Genomic DNA, 20,264 nt, shown 5'->3' with positions numbered 1-20,264 from the left:
TGCCCTGATAACCAAAAGTAGACAAAGACATCACAAGAAAATCAGACCTACAGCCCTTACGAGCACATAAATCCTTCACAAAATGCTAGCAAAACAAATGTGGCAGCATATAAAAGGATTACACATCATGACCCAATCAGACTTCTCCCCAAAATGCAAGGCTGATTCAACACTTGAAAATTGATCAGTGAAATATACCATACTAGGACAGAAAGTAATCTCAACAGACCCATAAAAAGTATTTGACAAAATAAAACACCCTTTCCTGATTTAGAAATTTCCATAAACTAAGGACAAAAAGGAACAACCTCAACATGATATGGGGTTTTTGTAGAAGCCCTTTATCTAACCTTATACTTAATGGTCAAAGACTGAAAACTTTCCCCATATGACTGGAATAAGACAAGAATGCCTACTCCTTATAATTTTTATTCAAAATTGCGTTGAAGGTTCTAGTGAGAGCAATTGGGCAGCAATCTAAAAAGACATTTAGATTGGAAAGGAAAAAAAACTACTTGCAGAAGACATGATCTTAGATAAAGAAAGTCCTAAGGAATCCACAAAAAAAAAAAAAAGAAAACACAATTAGAGCTAACAGTTTAGCAAAGTGGCAGGTATTAATACAACATCAATACACAATAATAGTTCTAATTTCTATACACTAGCAATGAATAACCTGAAAATGAAATTAAGAAAAAATTTCATTTACAACAGCATTAAAAAAAAAACACCTTACAAATAAAGGACAGAGACATACATAGAAAACTATAAAGCACTGTTGAAAAGAAATTAAAGATATCTCATGCTCACTGGTTGAAAGACTTACTATTAAAATAGCAATAGTCTCCATATCAATCTACAGATCAAAGTCTCAATTGTTTGTTCTGCAGAAATTAACAACCTGGTCTTAAAATTCATATGGAAATTTAAGTGACCATGAATACCTCAAGCCACCTCAGCGCTGGAAGACTTATATTTCCCAATTTCAAAATGTACTACACCAAGCTACAGTAATCAAGACTGTGTGGTACTGGCTTTATCAATGGGATAGAACTGCAAGTTCAGAAATAAATCCTGATGTTTATGGTCAACTGATTTTCTACAAGAATGCCAGATCATTCAGTGGGGAAAGAATATTCTTTTCGACAAATAGTTGTTGGACAATTGAGTATCTGCATGCAAAAGAATGAAGTTTGGATGCTCATCCTACAACACATTTAAAAATTAACAAAAAATGGATCATAAAGCTAAATGCAATAACTAAAGCTAGAAAACTTTTAGAAGACAACATAGAGATAAACCTTTGCAACCCTGGATCAGTGATACCAAAAATACTAGCAACCAAAAAGATGCAAAAATAAATGAACCAGACTTCATCAAAATTAAAATCTTTTGTGCTAGAAGAGAAGACACTATCAAGAAAGTGAAGAGACAACCCACAGAATGGAGAAAATATTTGCAAATCTTACATCTGATAAGAGTGTAACATCTAGGCTATATAAAGAACTCAAACCTCAACAGCAAAAAAAATAAAATAAAATTAGCTAGGGATTTAAAGATAAATTTGTCCAAAGAAAATACAAAATAGCCAATAAGCTCAACATCATTGGAAAAATCAAATGTTATCTCATTTGAGATAACATTTCACACCCACTAGTTCAGTTCAGTCGCCAAGTCGTGTCCGACTCTGCGACCCCATGAACCGCAGCACACCAGGCCTCCCTGTCCACCACCAACTCCTGGAGTCCACCCAAACCCATGTCCATCGAGTCGATGATGCCATCCAACCATCTCATCCTCTGTCGTCCCCTTCTCCTCCTGCCCCCAATCCCTCCCAGCATCAGGGTCTTTTCCAATGAGTCAACTCTTCACATCGGGTGGCCAAAGTATTGGAGGTTCAGCTTCAGCATCAGTCCTTCTGAAGAAACCCAGGACTGATCTCCTTTAGGATGGACTGGTTGGATCTCCTTGCAGTCCAAGGGACTCTCAAGAGTCTTCTCCAACACCCCAGTTCAAAAGCATCAATTCTTCGGTGCTCAGCTTTCTTTATAGGCCAACTCTCACATCCATACATGACCACTGGAAAAACCATAGCCTTGACCAGACAGACCTTTGTTGGCAAAGTAATGTCTCTGCTTTCTAATATGCTGTCTAGGTTGGTCGTAACTTTCCTTCCAAGGAGTAAGCGCCTTTTAATTTCATTGCTGCAATCACCATCTGCAGTGATTTGGGAGCCCAGAAAAATAAAGTCAGCCACTGTTTCCCCATCTATCTGCCATCAAGTGATGGCAGCAGATGCCATGATCTTAGTTTTCTCAATGTTGAACTTTAAACCAACTTTTTCACTCTCCTCTTTCACTTTCATCAAGAGGCTCTTTAGTTCTTCTTCACTTTCTGCCATAAGGGTGGTGTCATCTGCATATCTGAGGTTACTGATATTTCTCCCGGCAATCTGGATTCCAGCTTGGGCTTCCTCCGGCCCAGCGTTTCTCATGATGTACTCTGCATATAAGTTAAATAAGCAGGGTGACAATATACAGCCTTGCTGTACTCCTTTTCCAATTTGGAACCAGTCTGTTGTTCCATGTCCAGTTCTAACTGTTGCTTCCTGACCTGCATACAGGTTTCTCAAGAGGCAGGTCAGGTGGTCTGGTATTCCCATCTCTTTCAGAATTTTCCACAGTTTACTGTGATCCACACAGTCAAAGCTTTTGGCATAGTCAATAAAGCAGAAATAGATGTTTTTCTGGAACTCTCTTGCTTTTTCGATGATCCATTGGATGTTGGCAATTTGATCTCTGGTTCCTCTGCCTTTTCTAAAACCAGCTTGAACATCTGGAAGTACATAGTTCATGTATTGCTGAAGCCTGGCTTGGAGAATTTTAAGCATTACTTCACAAGCATGTGAGACAACTGTAATTGTGCGGTAGTTTGAGCGTTCTTTGGCATTGCCTTTCTTTGGGATTGTGATGAAAACTGACCTACTAATGGCTATAACAAAAAAGATGATTAAAAGTACTGATGAGGATATCAAAACCCTCATACATTGCTGGTTGGAAAGTAGAATGTGGCAGCTGCTTTGGAAAACAGTTTGGCAGTTTATCACAAAGTTAAACAGTGAGATACTACATGACCCAAAAACTCACTCTAGGATCTGAGGGCGATCTGGTTGCGACATCTGTCACCCCACTGATCGCCAGGGTTGATTCGGCTGATCTGGCTGGCTAGGCGGGTGTCCCCTTCCTCCCTCACCGCTCCATGTGCGTCCCTCCTGAAGTTGCGCGCTCGGTTGAAGAGGACGACCACCCCAGATAGAGGAGGACCGGTCTTCGGTCAAGGGTATACGAGTAGCTGCGCTCCCCTGCTAGAACCTCCAAACAAGCTCTCAAAAACTCACTCTAGGTATGTACCTAAGAAAACTGAAAACATATTTCCATGTAAAACTTCTGTATAAATGTTCTTAACAGTGTTATTCATGATAGCCAAAAGCAGAAACAACCCAAAACAGTCGTTTTGATGAATGGATAAAGAAAATGTGACAAGTCCATATTATGAAATATTATTCAACCAGAATGAGGAATGATGTTCTGATTCATGGTACAACATGGATGATGTTGAAAATACTATGCTAAGTGAAAGAAGCCCAACATAAAAGACCAAATATTCCATCATTCCATACATGAAATACCCAGGGTAGGCAAATCCATCGAGATTAAAAGCATATTAATGGTGCCAAGGTATGGGAGAATGGTAGATAGGAGTGACATTTAATAGGTATGGGGTCTTCTTTTTGATGTGATGAAAATGTTCTGGAACTAAGAAAGGAGTGATATGGTTTCACAATTTTCTGAGTACACTAAAATCAATGAATTGTACATTTTAAAATGGTCAACACATTATATATGTGTCAACCATTATATATGGTATCTAAAATACCATACTCTAAGTACGTCCACTTCAAGAACTTAGAACAACAACAATAAATAAAACCCAAAGAAAGCAACAGGAAGAAAAGAAAAAAACTGACTGACATAAAAATACACTAGTGTGGGGTACAAAATTCAAAGCCAAAAGTTCATCTTTAAAACAATAAATTAAAAGGAAAAAAAAGTACAGATTATCATTGTCAAGATGTCAGTAAATATACTGGCAACAAAATGAAACACTGATCTACTGACTGGAAGAAAGTATTTGCAAATCATATATCTGGTAAGAGGTTAATGTTCAAAATACATAGAAAATATATACAACTTAAAAGCCAAAAAAAAAAATTTTTTAAAGAAAAAAATGGGCAGAGGACCAAAACAGACATTTTACAGAGAAGATACACAGATGGCCAAAAGGTATATGAAAAGATGCTTTACACATCACTAATCATCAGGAAAATGCAAGCCCAAACCATAATGAGTTATCACCTCACACTTGTTAGAAGGGTTATTATCAAAAAGATAAGAAATAATGAGTGTTGGTGAGGATGTGGAGAAAAGGAACCCCTGTGCACTGTAGTTGGGAACTGGTATAGCCATTATAGGAAACAGTATGGAGGTTTAAAAATTAAAACTGGACCTATCATATGATCTTGAAATTCTATTTCTGGTTATTTATCTGAAGAAAATGAAAACACAACTTGAAAAGACACATGCACCCCCAAAGGTTCACTGCAGCATTAGTTACAAGAGCCAAAATATGGACACAACCAAAGGGCCTATCAATAGATAAATGGATAAATATAATGTAAATAGAATATTCACCAGAATATTGCTGCTGCTTAGTTGCACAGTCGTGTCCCACTCTGCAACCCATGGACTGTAGCCCACCAGGCTCCTCCATCCATGGAGATTCTCCAGGCAAGAACACTGGAGTGGGTCACCATGCCCTCTTGCAGGGCATCTTCCCAACCCAGGGGTCAAAACCAGGTCTCCCACATTGCTGGCATATTCTTTACCGTCCGAGCCACCAAGGAAGCCCGAATATTAAAAAAGAAATCTTGCCATTTGTGACAACATGTGTGGAGGGCATTATGCTAAGGGAAATAAGTCAGACAAGGACAACTATTACATGATCTCACTTACACATGGAATATAAAAATGAAAAAAAAATATTGCCACCAACTTCACAGATACAAAGACAGATTGGAGATTGTCAGATGTGGGGTGGGAAGAAATGGGGAATGAGTGAAGAAAATCAAAAGGTATCAACTTCCAATTACAAAATAAGTCAAAGGGATGTAATGTACAGCCTGGTAACCACAGTTGGCTCAGCAGTAAACAATCTGCCTGCCAAGGAGGAGGCGTGGGTTAGATCCCTGGGTCAAGAAGATCCCCTGGAGAAGGAAATGGCAACCCACTCCGGTATTCTTGTCTGGGAAATCCCATGGACAGAGGAGCTTGGCTGGCTACAGTTCACGGGGTTGCAAAGAGTCGGACATGACTTAGCGCCTAAACAGAGGCAGCAGCACTGCATATTTTAAATCTGCTAAGAGAATAAACCTTAGAAGTTCTCATCACAGGAAAAAATTCTGTAACTATGTATGAGGATATGTTACCTAGACTTACTGTGGTGATCACCTCACAATATAAATACAAATATCAAATACGGTTATATACCTAAATTTAGTAACATTGTAAATGTCAATTATGCTTGAGTAAGTAAAAGGAAATAAAGAATACTGGTAACTTTAAAACAAAGAATGGCTATTATATATAAATTTATGCCAATGAACCTGAAATTTTAAATGTAATGGAGAAATTCCTAGAAAAACTCAACTTACCAAAACTTAAGAGAAAAAGTATATAAATAATTCTTTATCTAGTTAAGAAAAAACTGAACCCATAATTTAAACCATTCCCTCAAAAAATAAAAAATAAACAAAACACTCCAGGCATAGGTTGTTTCCCCACTAAATAAAACCAAAATTTAAGGACAAGTACTGTAAACTGTACAAACTTTCTCCCAAAGAACAGGAGAAAAAGGAACTTTCTCATTTGTTTCAAGAGGCCAGTATAACCCTGATACCAAGATATTTTAAGGAAGGAAAATTACAAGCTGATCTCTTAAATGTATTAATACAAAAATCCTAAAGACAACATTTGCAAATCAATTCCAGCAATACACTAAATAAAATACTTAATCACCAAGTTGTGTTTATTCCAAGTGTGGTTTAATGCCAAGTTGGGTTTACTTGGGTATTCTTTTCTAAATGTTATCTACACGTGTTTTGTTTTTAAATTGCTTTAAATTTTTTGGCTCTGCTGGGTCTTCACTGCAGCACGCAGGCATCTCTTGTTGCAGGTTTAGTTATCCTGCAGCACATGGGATCTCAAGTTCTCCGACAAGGGATGGAACTGCATCCCCTGCATTGAAAGGCAGATTCTCAACCACTGGACCACCAGGAATGTCCCAAACCCACATATTTTTTTTTTTTAGAATGAGAAAAGTCAAATGAACAGATGCAGGAAAACCTGAAATCATTTAACACCCAATCATGACTTTCAAAAAGCCTTCTCAGCAAATTCTAAAAATAAATTAATTTCCTTAGCCAAGTAAAAGACTATCTAAAAACTTCAGCTAATACTTAATGGTGAAATGTTGAAGATGCCCATTCCTGTAACCCTTCCCACAAGACTGGAAACAAAACAAAAGATGTTTGTTATTGTCACTTCTATTCAACATTCTACCGCATAACCGAAGCCAGTGAAATAAGTAATGGGAAAAAAGTAGAAGGACTGGGAAGGAAGAACAAAACATTCATACTCTGCAGACAACGTATTTGTGTACACAGAAAATTCCTTAACAATCTATAAGTAAACTCTTGTTGGTGTTTAGCAAGTTTATGAAGTAAACTTATCAAGTTCACTGAAGGTAATATGCAAAAAGTTTTTCTATGTACTAGAAAATAATTAGGAAACAAATTTTTAAATAATTCCATCTACAATATTATCCAAAGAGTCAACCAAGAAGGCTTCTCAAAGATTAATACAAGAAACATCCTCATTTCCTCAAAAAAGAGAAAGATTTCTGAAGTATGGCATGAAAATGCTAACTGAAAATTTAAAAAATCAATTAATTGGAACCATCTTAAAATGAAGAACTTCTCCTCATCAAAAGACAACATGAGGAGACTAAAAAGATAAGCCCCAAATGCAGGTAATATTAGCAATGCATGAATCCAACAAAGGTCTCCGCCAGAATAAACATTGCCTACAAATCTGACTCACCCAGCCGAGAACAGCATCCACAACTCTGCATAACTACATGGCAGAACAGCATCTGAAGTGGCCAACAACAGCATGCACATGTTAAAACCTCAGTAGGTATTTGGAAGATACAAACTTTAAACCATAACGAGAACAGCTACATGAAGAAGAGTTGATAATTTCAGTACTTGATGCTGGTATGAAGCAGCTGGCACTAACACACCCTGCTGGTGGGAAAGCACTATAAAATACACAGCCTCTTTGGGGAAAGTTTGGAATTATCTATTAATTTTAAAGAATCTAAAACTTAGGGAGCGGGAATTCCCTGGTGGTCCAGTGGCTAAGACTCTGCGCTCCTGATACAGGGGGGCTGGGTTCGATCCCTGGTCAGGGAACTAGATCCCACATGCCACAACTAAGACTCTATGCAGCCAAATGAATAAAAATAAATGTTTAAAAAAATAAAATAAAATAAAACTTAGGGAGCTTGCGTGCCAGGACTCATGCCCAATAAAATTCATTCCATCACTGTTTAACAGCCCCAAACTAGAAACAACCTAAATGCTGAACATCAAAACTGAAAAACTGTTAGGTATTTCATGACACTGTATACAGCCATCAATGTTAACAAATTACAGTTGCATGCAACATGGATGAGTTTCATAAAAGCATATAATAAAGTTCAAATTTTAGACACATTTTAGTTTTATAGGCATGGGAATAACATACATCAAGGAAAACACAGAAAAATAATGGTTGTATCTGGAGAAAGGGAAATGTTTTAGGGAAAACATGGGGGTCTTTGGGGGTACTGGTAATGTAAGCAGTACTTATGTGGGTACTGTATAATTTATTAGTGTGTACAATGGCTTTAGCAATTTCCTAGATAAGTATGCTACCCTTAATTTAGGAAAGTCAAGCAAACCAGTCCAAAAATGAATCAAGTAAAAAATGATAATCTAAGAAACCAGTGGAAGTTACTAAAATCTAAATACATGATGTATGCATATCACACATATTAAAACTACAACTAAAATCCTAAGTGTTAGGAGGGTTCTGGGAAGACAGAAGAGGAAGAAGCACCAGGAATCTGTCTCACCAGCTAGGCAACAACTGTACTAGCTGAATCTATAAGGATGCGACTATTTCAGGACCCTGGAGTCTGTTGAAGGTTTGCAACTTCAAAGGCAAAACTCAGAAGGTAAATTGCTGTTAATTTTAGTCAATTTCAGCTCTCAGCACAGTAAAAGCCATCTATGCCCACATGTTCCTGTAACAGTTAGGACACAGTTTGTGGGAGTAAGAGTACGCAAAAAGGACCATCTCCTGCAAATACTACAATCTGTGCTCTGATCACTGACTGCCCCTTCTGATCACAAAGGTCCAGAGGCATGGTAGGTAGCCACTCTTGCACCTTGCTGTCGCACTATCCAATTGCTGCAGCCCGCCGCCTCCAGCTGAAGGGGCTTGCAGAAGATTAAATGGGTTGGTGCCATTCCCCCAACCCTGCCTCCCACTTTCATCCTTTATTTTTCACTTTTTCTCATGGGAGCCAGATATTAAAGACGAGTGCATTCTAAAACAACTGCATGTATGGGGAAAATTAGAATGCGGCTGCATGTGCCCAGGGAAAGGCTCAATAAACACCTGAGAAGACACCTCAGGCTGATCCTTGACAGAAGCAGGCTACAATAATCAAAACAAAGCAAAACCATAAAAAAGAGCAAACTATGGGGAAGGAGGAGAATTAATTTTCCAGACTTATCATATTATTAGAGTCAAACATACAGCATCCAATGAAAAAAAATCACAAGGTATACAAAGAAATAGGACAGTATGGCCCATTCAAAGGAAAATCAGTAAAACTGTCCCTGAAAAAGACCTAATAGCAAATATGCCAAAGAACTTAAACAATGATCTTGAAAATACTCAAAGAACTAAAAAAGAATGTAGAGAAAGTCAAGAAAACAATGTGTGAAATGAATAATGGAAATGTCAATAGAGAGAAAACCTAGAATTTCCTGGCAGTCTGGTGGTTAGGACACTGAACTCTCATTGCCAAGGGCTCAAGTTCAATCCCTGGTCAGAGAACTCAGATCCCACAAGTTGCACAGCATGGACAAAGAGAGAAAGAAAGAGAAAGAGAGAGAGAGAGAGAGAAAGAAAACCTACAAAAAAAAAAAAAAAAAAAAGAAAGAAATTCTGCAACTGAAAAATGCACTAACTGAAATGAAAATTTCCCTAGATAGTTTCAACAGCACATTTGACCAAGCTGAAGAATCAGTGAACCTACACATAGCACAATGAAAACTGTCAAGACTTAAGAACAGAAAGAAAAAAGATTTAAGGGATTTCCCTCACGGTCCAGTGATTAAGAATTTACCTTGCAATGCAAGGGCATGTGTTCTATCCCTGGTCTGGGAACTAAGATCCTACGTGCTGCAGCTAAGCCCATGCACTCTGGAGCCTGTGCTCTGCAATGGAAGAAGCCACTGCAATGAGAAGCCCACGTACCACAACTAGAGAGTAGCCTCGACTCGCCACAACTAGAGAAAGCCTGTGCACCACAACGAAGACCCACCACAGCCAAAAAGTAAATAAATATTTTTTAAAAAAGATTTAAGGTAAGTGAACAGAACACCAGGGACATGTGGGACACCATCAAGTAGACTAACAAATTCATCCTTAGAAGCCCAGGAGAAGGAGGGGATGTGGGGACGGAGGCAGAGAGAATTATCTGAAGAGATAATGGTTGGGAACTTCTGAAATTTGATTAAAATGAATATAAACAATGAAAGTAGAAAAACTCCAAGTGAGGTAAACTCTAAGAGACTCACACCAAGCCACATTATAATCAAATTTTTAAGAGACAAAGACACAGAGGACCTTAAAAGGAGCAGAGAGAAGCAAATCATCACATACAAGGATCCTCAATAAGATCATCAACAGATTTCTTATCAGAAGCCATTGAGGCCAGAAAACTGAGGGCTGAGAGTCAAACTGTTAAAAGAAAAAGAATTCTCAACTGAGAATCCTGTATCCAGCAAAACTGTCCTTCAAAAGTGAGGGAGAAATCAAGATATGTCCAGATAAACAAAAGCTGAGGGAGCTTGTGACCAACCTGCCCTGTAAGAAATGCTCAAAACAGCCCAGCAAGGGGAAATGAAAGGACACTGGACAGTAACCTGAAACCACATGGAGGAAAAAAGATCTCAATACAGGGAAATATATAGGCAATTACAAAAGCAAGCATGACTGTTAACGGTTGGTAGCTGTACCCTTTTTCTACATGATTTAAGTTAGTTAAATTGCTCAGTCATGTCCAACTCTTTGCGACCCGGTGGACTATAGCCCACCAGGCTCCTCCGTCCATGGGATTCTCCAGGCAAGAATACTGGAGTGGATTGCCATTTCCTTCTCCAGGGGATCTTCCCAACCCAGGGATCAAACCCAGGTCTCCCGCATTGCAGGCAGACACTTTAACCTCTGAGCCACCAGGGAAGCCCTACATTTAAGGGAAAAAAACAATGTAAAAGCTAATATTACTGTAACTTTTGTTTATAACTCTCAATCTTATTGTCTACACAATTTAGGGGACTAACACATCTGAAAGAATTTTCAGTTTATCTTTTGAGGTATACACTAATATAAAGACATGATTTTATGACATCAAAAACGGAAAGGGGTGGTGACAGAGCTGCAAAAGAGCAGAAGTTTTTCTATGTTATTGAAGTTAAGCTGCTGTAAACTCAAATTATAGTCTTATAACTTTGACATTAAATGTAATCCCCATGGCAACCACAAAAATAGCTACGGAATTTACACACCAAAAAATTAAGAAGGAATTTAAACATGTCACTACAAAAACATCAACTAAACACAGAGGATAAGAATGCAGGAAATGAGAGACAAAAGGCTATAAGGCATATAGGAAAAATGGTAAAAGTCAGTCTTCTCCTTTGTTGTTGTTTTCCAGTCGCTCAGTCATGTCCGACACTTTGCGACCCCATGGACTGTAGCACGCCAGGCTTCCCTGTCCTTCACCATCTCCCAGAGCTTGTTCAAACTCATATCCATTGAGTCGGTGATGCCATCTAACCATATTGTCCTCTGTTGTCCCCTTCTCCTCCTGCCTTCAATCTTTCCCAGCATCAGGGTCTTCTCTAATGAATCAGCTCTTCACATCAGGTGGCCAAAATACTGGAGCTTCACCTTCACCATCAGTCCTTCCAGTGAATATTCAGGGTTGATCTCCTTTAGGATTGTCTGGTTTGATCTCCTTGTAGACCAAGGGACTCTCATGAGTCTTCTCCAACACCACAGTTCAAAAGCATCAATCTTTTGGCACTCAGCCTTCTTTATGGTCCAACTCTCACATCCACACATGATTACTGGAAAAACTATAGCTTTGACTATGTGGACCTGTGTTGGCAAATTAACATCTCTCCTTTTTTATATGCTAAGTTGGTCACAGCTTTTCATCCAAGGAGCAAGCATCTTTTAATTTAAAGGCTGCAGTCACCATCTGCATTGATTTTGGAGCCCAAGAAAATTAAGTCCATCACCATTTCCACTGTTTCCCCATCTATTTGCCATGAAGTGATGGGACTGGACGCCATGAACTCGCTTTCTGAATGTTGAGTTTTAAGCCAGCTTTTTCACTCTCCTCTGTCACTTTCATGAGGAGGCCCTTTAGTTCTTCACTTTCTGCCATAAGGGTGGCAGAAAGAGATGCAGATGTGCATCTCTGAGGTTACTGATATTTCTCCCTCTGATCCTGATTTCAGCTTGTGCTTCATCCAGCCCGGTATTTTGCATGATGTACTTTACATATAAGTTAAATAAGCAGGGTGACAATATACAGCCTTGATGTACTCTTTTCCCTATTTGAAACCAGTCCATTGTTCCAGGTCTGGCTCTAATTGTTGCTTCTTGACCTGCATACAGGTTTTGCAGGAGGCAGGTAAGGTGATCTGGTATTCTCATCTCTTTAAGAATTTTCCACAGTTTGTTGTGATCCACACAGTCAAAGGCTTTACCGTGGTCAATGAAGCATATGTTTTTCTGGAATTCTCTTGCTTATTCTATGATCCAATGGATGTTGGCAATTTGATCTCAGTCTTCTCCTTCTCAGCAATTAAATGATGTAAATGGATTAAACTCTCCAATCAAAAAACAGAGATATGCAGAATGGATAAAAACAGTTGATCCCATCGGTCTCATCTACAAGAGCCTCACTTGAGATCCAAAGACAGAAACAGAAGGAAAGTGAAAGAACATAAAAAGATATTACATACAAACAGTCATCAGAAGAGAGCAGGGGTGGCCACACTAATGGCAGACAAAACAGACTAAGTTAAGAAAAAGTTAATACAGATAAGACAAGACTTTATATGTTAATAAAACCCTCAGTATAACTACACAATATATAATTATTATCAAAATATATGAAGCAAAACCTAAGAACTGAAGAGAGAGAAATAGTTCTACAATAACAGAGACTTAAATATCCCACTCAGAATACTGAATAAATAACAGAAGATATTTAAATAAGAAAGTACAGCAGCTGAACAACAAAATTAACCAATTAGATTTAACAGACATATATGGAACATTCACTGTGTTCAGTCATGTCAGACTCTGCAACCCCATGGACTGTAGCCCGCCAGGCTTCTCTTGTCGATGGAAATTTTCAGGGAAGAATACGGAATGGGTTGCCATTTTCCTCATCCAGGGGATCTTCACCACCCAGGAATCAAAACTACTCATCTTGTGTCTCCTGCACTGGCAGATAGATTCTTCACCACTAGTGCCACCTGGAAAGCTTATGGTACACTCTACCCAACCACAAATACATGTTACCAAGTGCCTATGGGACATTTTCCATACTTCAGGCAACAAATAAAGTCTCCATAGATTTTTAAAGATATCATACAAAGTATCTTCTCCCTGTTGTTACAGGATGGACATAGAAATCAGTAACAAAACTGAAACTGAAAAATTCACAAAACTGTGAAAACTGAGTAACACTTTTTTTTTTAATTGCCTAATTAGATTTTATTTCCATCTGGACAGCTTACTTTTTATTGGTGCGTGATGATATGATTTGTTTTTTGTTTTTCCTTCTGAACCCTGGATGAAAAGAAAACTCAGTTCTGGGAGGGACTGTCAGATAAGGGTACAGAATATGGTGAAATGGTGCTCAGTATCCTCAAAAAAATTAGCAAAATCAATCCTAGAAGATCCCTTATTTGCCCTCTTGCTAGTTAATAAATAGACTGCTGGGGAAAGGGAGGAATAGATTCGAGGGCAAAGAAGGGTCCAGATGGGATGAGGAAAGCAGGGACAGGCGTGTCTACCCCACTCTCTCCTGCTCTCACTTACACCTATCCTCTAAATAAAGTAGTAGTAGACTTCACTGCTACTGCTACTGCTAAGTCACTTCAGTCGTGTCCGACTCTGTGCGACCCCATCCCTGGGATTCTCCAGGCAAGAACACTGGAGTGGGTTGCCACTTCCTTCTCCATGAGTAACACTTTTAAACAACCAAGGTATCAAAGAAGAACTGAGAAGGGAAATGAGAACCATTCAGAGACAAATGAGAACAAAAACACAACATACAAAGACTTAAGGGCCACAGCAAAAGCGGTGCAATGAAGGAAATCTGTATCTAGAAAAGATGACATTAAAAACAAGAAAGATCTCAAAGCAACACCCTAACTGCAACTAAGGCCTAATGCAGTCAAATAAGTAAATAAATGTTATCAAAATTCCTGAACAAACCCTCTTTTTTAACAGAATAGGAACAGAATGAAATTACCTTCACATAATAAACACCATATATGTAAAACCCACAGAAAACATCATATTCAATGGTGAAAGATTTAACAGTTTTTCTCTTAAGATCAGGGACAAGACAAAGATTTCTGCTTTCACCACTTTTATTCAACATATTATTGGAAGTTTCAGCCAGAGCAATTAATTAACCAAGAAACATAAAAGGCATCCAAGTTGGAAAGGAAAAGTAAAATTATCTGTTTGAGGAGAATACACTCTTACATGCAGGAAATCCTAGTCTCCACAAAAAATGCTGTTAGAGCTAATAAATGAATTCAGCAAAGCCAGCAGATACCAAGCCAATACACCAAAATCAGCTGCATTCATATACACAATGAACAATTTGAAAAGGAAATTACAAAAACAATTCCATTTATAACAACATCAAAAAGAATAAAATACTTAGGAAGTAACCAAGAAGGTAAAAGACTTGTAAATGAAAACTACAAAACACTGCTGAAAAAAATTAAAGATAACATAAATAAATGTAAACACATCCCACATTCATGAATTGGAAGACTTCATATTGTTAAAATGTTAATGCTATTCAAAATGATTCAATGAAATCCCTATCAAAACCCCAATAACTTGTCATAAAAACAGAAAAACCTGTCCTAAAATTCATACGGAATCTCAAGTAACCTGAACAGTCAAAACAATTTTGACAAAGATCAACAAAACAGGACTCAACATTTCCTGATTTTAAAACTTACTACAAAGATATGGTAACCAAAACGGTGCAGTATTAGCCTAAAGACAGACATACAGACTGAAGAGAAGGTCTGGAAATAAACCCTTGCAGACATGGTCAAATGACTTTTAACAAGAATGCCAAGACTACTGAATAGGGGAAAGAACAGCCTTCGACAAATGGTGCTTGGAGAACTGGACATCCACTTGCAAAAGAATGAAGTTGGACTCTCACCCAATGCCACTTTACTCAAAGTGGATCAACAAACAAAATATAAAACCCAAAACAATGAAACTTAGTAGAAAACATAGGACAAAATTTTCACAACACTGGGTCTGGCAATGATTTCTTGAATATGACTTCATAGGCACAAGTAACAAAAGAAAATAGACAACCAGAATACAGAGAGATACTCCTAAAACTCAACGAGAAACCAAACCACTCTATTTAAAAGTGGGAAAAGGCATGAACAGATACTTCTACAAAGAAGATACAGAAATGACTGATAAGCACATGAAAATATGCTAAACAACACTAATCACAAGAGAATGCAAACCAAAATGACTTTGAGACACCACCTTACACCCATTAGGATGGCTACTATCAAAAAAAAAGAAGAGAAAAGTGTTGGTGAGGGTGTGGAGAAATTGGAACCCTTAGGCTACTAGGAGATGATGAAAAACAGTACAGCCCCTGTGGAAAATAGTATGGCAATTAAAAAAACAAATTACTGTGTGACCCAGCAATTACACCTCTTGGTATATACCCCAAAAGAGTTGAAAGCAAGATCTCAAAGAAATACTTGTACACCTATGTTCATTCACAGCAGCATTACTCACAATAGGTAAAATGTGCAAGCAACCCAAGTACCCATCTGATGGACGAATGGATACGCAAAATGTGCTGCATGTGTACAACGGAGTATATTATTCAGCCTGAAAAAGGAAGAAATCTGCTATATGCTACAACATGGATAGACCTTGAGGACATTATCCTAACTGAAATAAGCAAGTCACAAAAAAGACAAACACGTGTATGATTCCACATATTTGAGGTTGGTCAAAACCATAAAGACAAAGTATAATGGTGGCTGCCAACAACTAGTGGAAGGAAGCATGGGGAACTACTGCTCAATAGGTATAGAGTTTCAGTTTTACAAGATGAAGGGTTAGGCCGATAAATGGTGGTGGCTTTTGCACAACTATGTGAATGTATCTAGTATCACTGATCTGTACACCCAAAAATACTTTAGATGGTAAATTTTATTTTTGCCACAATAAACAAAATCCTAGATGTTATCAACATTGAATGTGCGAACAGAATTTAACATAAAAAATTTTTTCTTTTGGCTACGCTGCACAGCATGTGGGATCTTAGTTCTCTGACCAGTGATTGAATCTGCACCCCCCGCAACGGGAGTGGAGAGTCTTAACCACTGGACCACCAGGGAAGGCTCAGAAGTTCACCTTTTAAAAAGACATGACCCAGGTGAGCTTGGGGGAGAACAGATTTAAGTGTATGTATGGCTGAGTCCCTCTGCTGCCCACCTGAAATTATCACAGCATTGTTAATAAGCTGTGTGTGTCCTATTAAGTCACTTCAGTTGTGTCTGACTCTGTGTGACCCTATGGATTGTAGCCTGCCAGGCTCCTCTGCTCATGGGATTCTCCAGGCAAGAATACTGGAGAGGGTTGCCATGCTCTCCTCCAGGCGATCTTCCCAATCCAGAGATCGAACCCTGTCTTCTGCACTGACAGGTGGGTTCTTTTACAAAATAAAAAGTTCAATAAAAAAAAAAAAAAGAAAAGAAAAAAAAAGTTCAATAAAAAAAAAAATACATCAACACAGCAATGCTCTCATGACTGCATGCTATATACACACACCATCATAATCATATACTACCAGCATTTAGTAAGTGCAGTTACAGGCATTATTCTAGATATTCAATACATGTATCTTATTCAAGCATCACAAAAATCCTATAAATGTGTACTATTACTACTCCTGTGTAATGAAAACTTAACCTTTAAGGTTAGAGCAAGTCAGTAGCACCGCCAGGATTTGTTCTCAAGGAACCTGCATCCAGAATCTGCACTTTACTTTGTGTAGGTTTATTATGAGATGGGCAAACTGAATATGCTTTTCTTCAAAACTATAACCTCCCCACTTAGAGAATATACATGTTTATATTTATAACATCACATAGTGGGTCAGTAACAACCTGCAACAGCCAAGAATGATCCTGCTCCATCTGATAGAGCCAAACAGACAACAGAACATGTGAGAAGCTTTTCAGAGATGAAAACCAAGTCACTCTTAAATAAGGGTAGGATTTTTAAAGGTAGAGAACATTCAATTAAGGACCAGAACAGCATTCCTGCCATGATTTCATCTAAGTTGGCAATTTTAATTATACAACATATAGAAACACATCAGACAATATAAAGGAAAAGAACTCTGGGGCATCGTTCTAGAGACCTTTTAGGGTTGATATCACAGCATATATGCTACATGTATTCTTTTAACTACACAGAGTATTTTTTAATATAAACAAAAACTTTTGCATCTTCACATAGTCATGGATTCAGCTTGTGAAGTGTCATGTCGTTCACCCCATGACTATGTGGAAATGCAAATGTCCAAGAGGAACCAAGTATCACGAAACACAAAGATAGAGCACTTTACCACCAAGTATCAAAATCAACTAGAAAGCTATTGTCTCTAAGACACGAGGACAGATAAACAATGGAAGAGAAAAGTCTCCAGAAACAGATGTGCACATGTAATACAGATGCCTGACTTATGAGAAAGGTTTCAGTAGTACAGTGAAAAGAGATTTTTTTTTCCCCAACGTGGTGCTGGGTCAACTGGCTATCAATGCAGAACAAAATGAACCCTGACCTTCCACCCTACATTGTGTACAATATGAAATCTAAGACAGGTTGCAGATGTTAAGACTGAAAGGTAAAACAGTAAGTTTTTTTAAATGAAATGCAGAATATCTTCATGACTTTGGAATAGGAAAACACTTCTCAAACAGGACACAACAAAGCATTAGCCATAACTGAAAGTTGATAAACTGCACTCCATAAAATTTAAATTATGTTATTAAAAAATACCAATTAAGAGTATAAAGACAAGTCACAGGTTTGGAGAAAAGACTGTTTATTATATATATCAGACAAAGAACTCATAGTGTAGAATATATAAAAGAGTATACAAAAAATAGCTATAGCTAAACAGGAAAAAGGCAGGTAATTCTAAAGAAATATTAGTATATAAGACTTGAAGAGGCACTTAAGGAAAGAGGATATGTGAAGGTCAACAAACATTATAAAGAGATGCTCAAGTTCATAAGTCATCAGGGAAACGAAACTTAAAACCACAATAGAGATGCCACTACATACTCACCAAAATAGTCAAAGGGAAAAAAAACAATACCAAATCTTGGTGAGGATGTAGAACTAACCCAAACCATCTGACAGTCTGAGTGTCACAAGTGTAAACTGGTGCAACTGCTGTGATAAACTGGCATCCATTAATGCTGAAATCAGAGATACTCTACCAGCCAACACTCTCCCAGGATACACCCAATAGAAGTAAGTTCACCAAAACACATGTTCAGAGTAGCACTACTCAGAATAGCCCTAAATGTCTATTAACAGTAGAATAAGCTGGAATATATTCACACAACAGAATACTGTACAGCAATGGGAACAAATGATCCACAGCCACTGGCTGTGACATGGGTGAATCTCACAGCTGAAGAGTACGCATTTATGGTTCTATGTATGTAAGTTTAGAAACAGGCAGAACATACGCATTTAAAAGCACAGTGGTTTACCCTTCACTAGTTCAGAGACTGTAGAGCTGCCGGGGGCTTCTGGTCTACCATCTCTACATACAAGTGGATATACAAGATTTGTTCAGTGCGTGAAATCTCACTAAATTCGCATATTTATCCTAATAAAAGTACCATACTTTTAGGTATATATCATTCATACTTTTCTGTATATAGTGTTATACTCAGACTGAAAGTTAAAAATTTAACTGTTAAAGCCATACATTAAAGGTTTCAGAAAAAAAAATTATTTTATGGGAAGTAAGACTTCCCAAGAGTAATTTCAGCTGTCTCCTGTTAGCTGGGACTGAATATATTAAAATTTATTTCAGAACAGCTTTTTAGATAATTTAGTGATGATACTCGCAGAATAAAAAAGGAAACCATCTCAGCCAGAAATTCAATATATCCGGCTACAATTATACACTTCTTTGGCCCTAAACTGAAAGTTGGCAGCTCATCTAGATCCGCATTGCTGGTTACCTGCCTGTGTTCAGCTGGAGACAGTGGGAGCTCTTCACTTATGATGTGTACTTTTCTGAATGTGTATTACAGTAAAAAAAAATATTAATCAGCATTTCAGTCCCACACCTTACTTGCTGTGAACTACTTTAACTTATCTATCCCTCTTCTGAGCTTCCAACTATTTTAACTAGTCTCTGAGAGGTCTCATCTCAGTGAGCTAAGATGAAACTTTTCCCTCCAGACACTGCCTCAGGCCCATCCCATAGTTAACAAGTCCCTTAATGTCATCTTAACAATTTTCACACTTGACAGACACTTAACAATAACTCAGTTCATTTATGTTTCAATCACATATCCATTTAGGCCCATTTCCTTCCTTCCTCAGAATTTTAAAGGACTAGGCGGGGAGCGGGAAAGGGCCCCTGAGGAGGCAGGCACCCTCTGTGAGGAGCTGCCTGGATGAGGGGTCCAGCTCTGGCCTAACCTCCCAGCCCCACCCCAGCCCCGCCCACAACAACCAGGGTCTTGGCACAATACCAGCCAGAGAACTCCAGCCTCCCTTAATGTCTCCTGAACCAGGGGAAGTCACCGTTTCCCTGTGCGTCAACTGAGGGGCATTCAGACAGCTCCAGCCTCCCTCCCACCCTCCCTGCCCCACATCATCCTCTCAAGTTCTCTCTCACCTCTCCTCAGTCAAGGACAGACAAGTCTGCTGCCTTACAAGGGGTTCAACAACCTTGTGTTCCTTCTTAGAAGCAATTTCCATCTACACAAATGCTCCTCTCTGGAGACACTCCCCTCACATGGCTTGACAGCGGGAGCAGTGCCCGCCTTGCTGTGCTCCACCAAGAGCGGGGAGAGTCACCCTGCATGCTGCCCGCCCCAAGCAGTCTTCCTAGACAGCCCAGGGAAAGGTTGAGGTGAGGTCTGTGGTAGAGGGACAGCTCTGTGGCCTCTTTGGAAGCCCTCAGTGAGGTATCTGGCTCCCACTCTTGGGGACTGTCACTGTACCACAGGTCATCTAACACATCTTCCACCTCAGCTTTGGACCCCAATGTCAATCCTGAATCAACAACAAACCTACTCAATATCCAATTACACTGAAGTAACTTTCTTCTTCAAGGCTTATTTCAAATGCTGCTTCATTCAGACAGTGTTTCTTCGCTCCCTAACCAACAGTCTCTCCCTCCTTGGACCTTGTTCACAGCACTTTTCCAATAACACCTTATCAGCT

The 20,264-nt window shown here is 38.7% G+C and overlaps 1 protein-coding gene across 15 annotated transcripts in view; it reads right to left on the bottom strand.

Annotated features, from left to right (window-relative positions):
• CPEB1 (cytoplasmic polyadenylation element binding protein 1) overlaps positions 1-20,264 on the bottom strand; it is a 110,455-nt gene that overhangs the window by 57,040 nt on the left and 33,151 nt on the right. Inside the window, exon 1 of one of the 15 annotated variants that reach the window (XM_043490374.1) lies at positions 4,752-4,855. The exons of 13 other annotated variants lie outside the window; for them this stretch is intronic. In XM_043490374.1, coding sequence (XP_043346309.1) covers positions 4,752-4,830 — 79 coding nt within the window. In that variant the 5' untranslated portion in view covers positions 4,831-4,855. Of the gene's footprint in view, positions 1-4,751; positions 4,856-20,264 lie in introns of those variants that run through there. One more of the 15 variants, XM_043490373.1, reaches the window with a different exon arrangement.

This window comes from Cervus canadensis, chromosome 17 (genome assembly GCF_019320065.1).
Source record: "Cervus canadensis isolate Bull #8, Minnesota chromosome 17, ASM1932006v1, whole genome shotgun sequence".
Lineage (NCBI taxonomy): Eukaryota > Metazoa > Chordata > Mammalia > Artiodactyla > Cervidae > Cervus > Cervus canadensis.
Note: the sequence above shows the minus strand (reverse complement) of the source record. Positions and strands in the feature narration are given on the sequence as shown.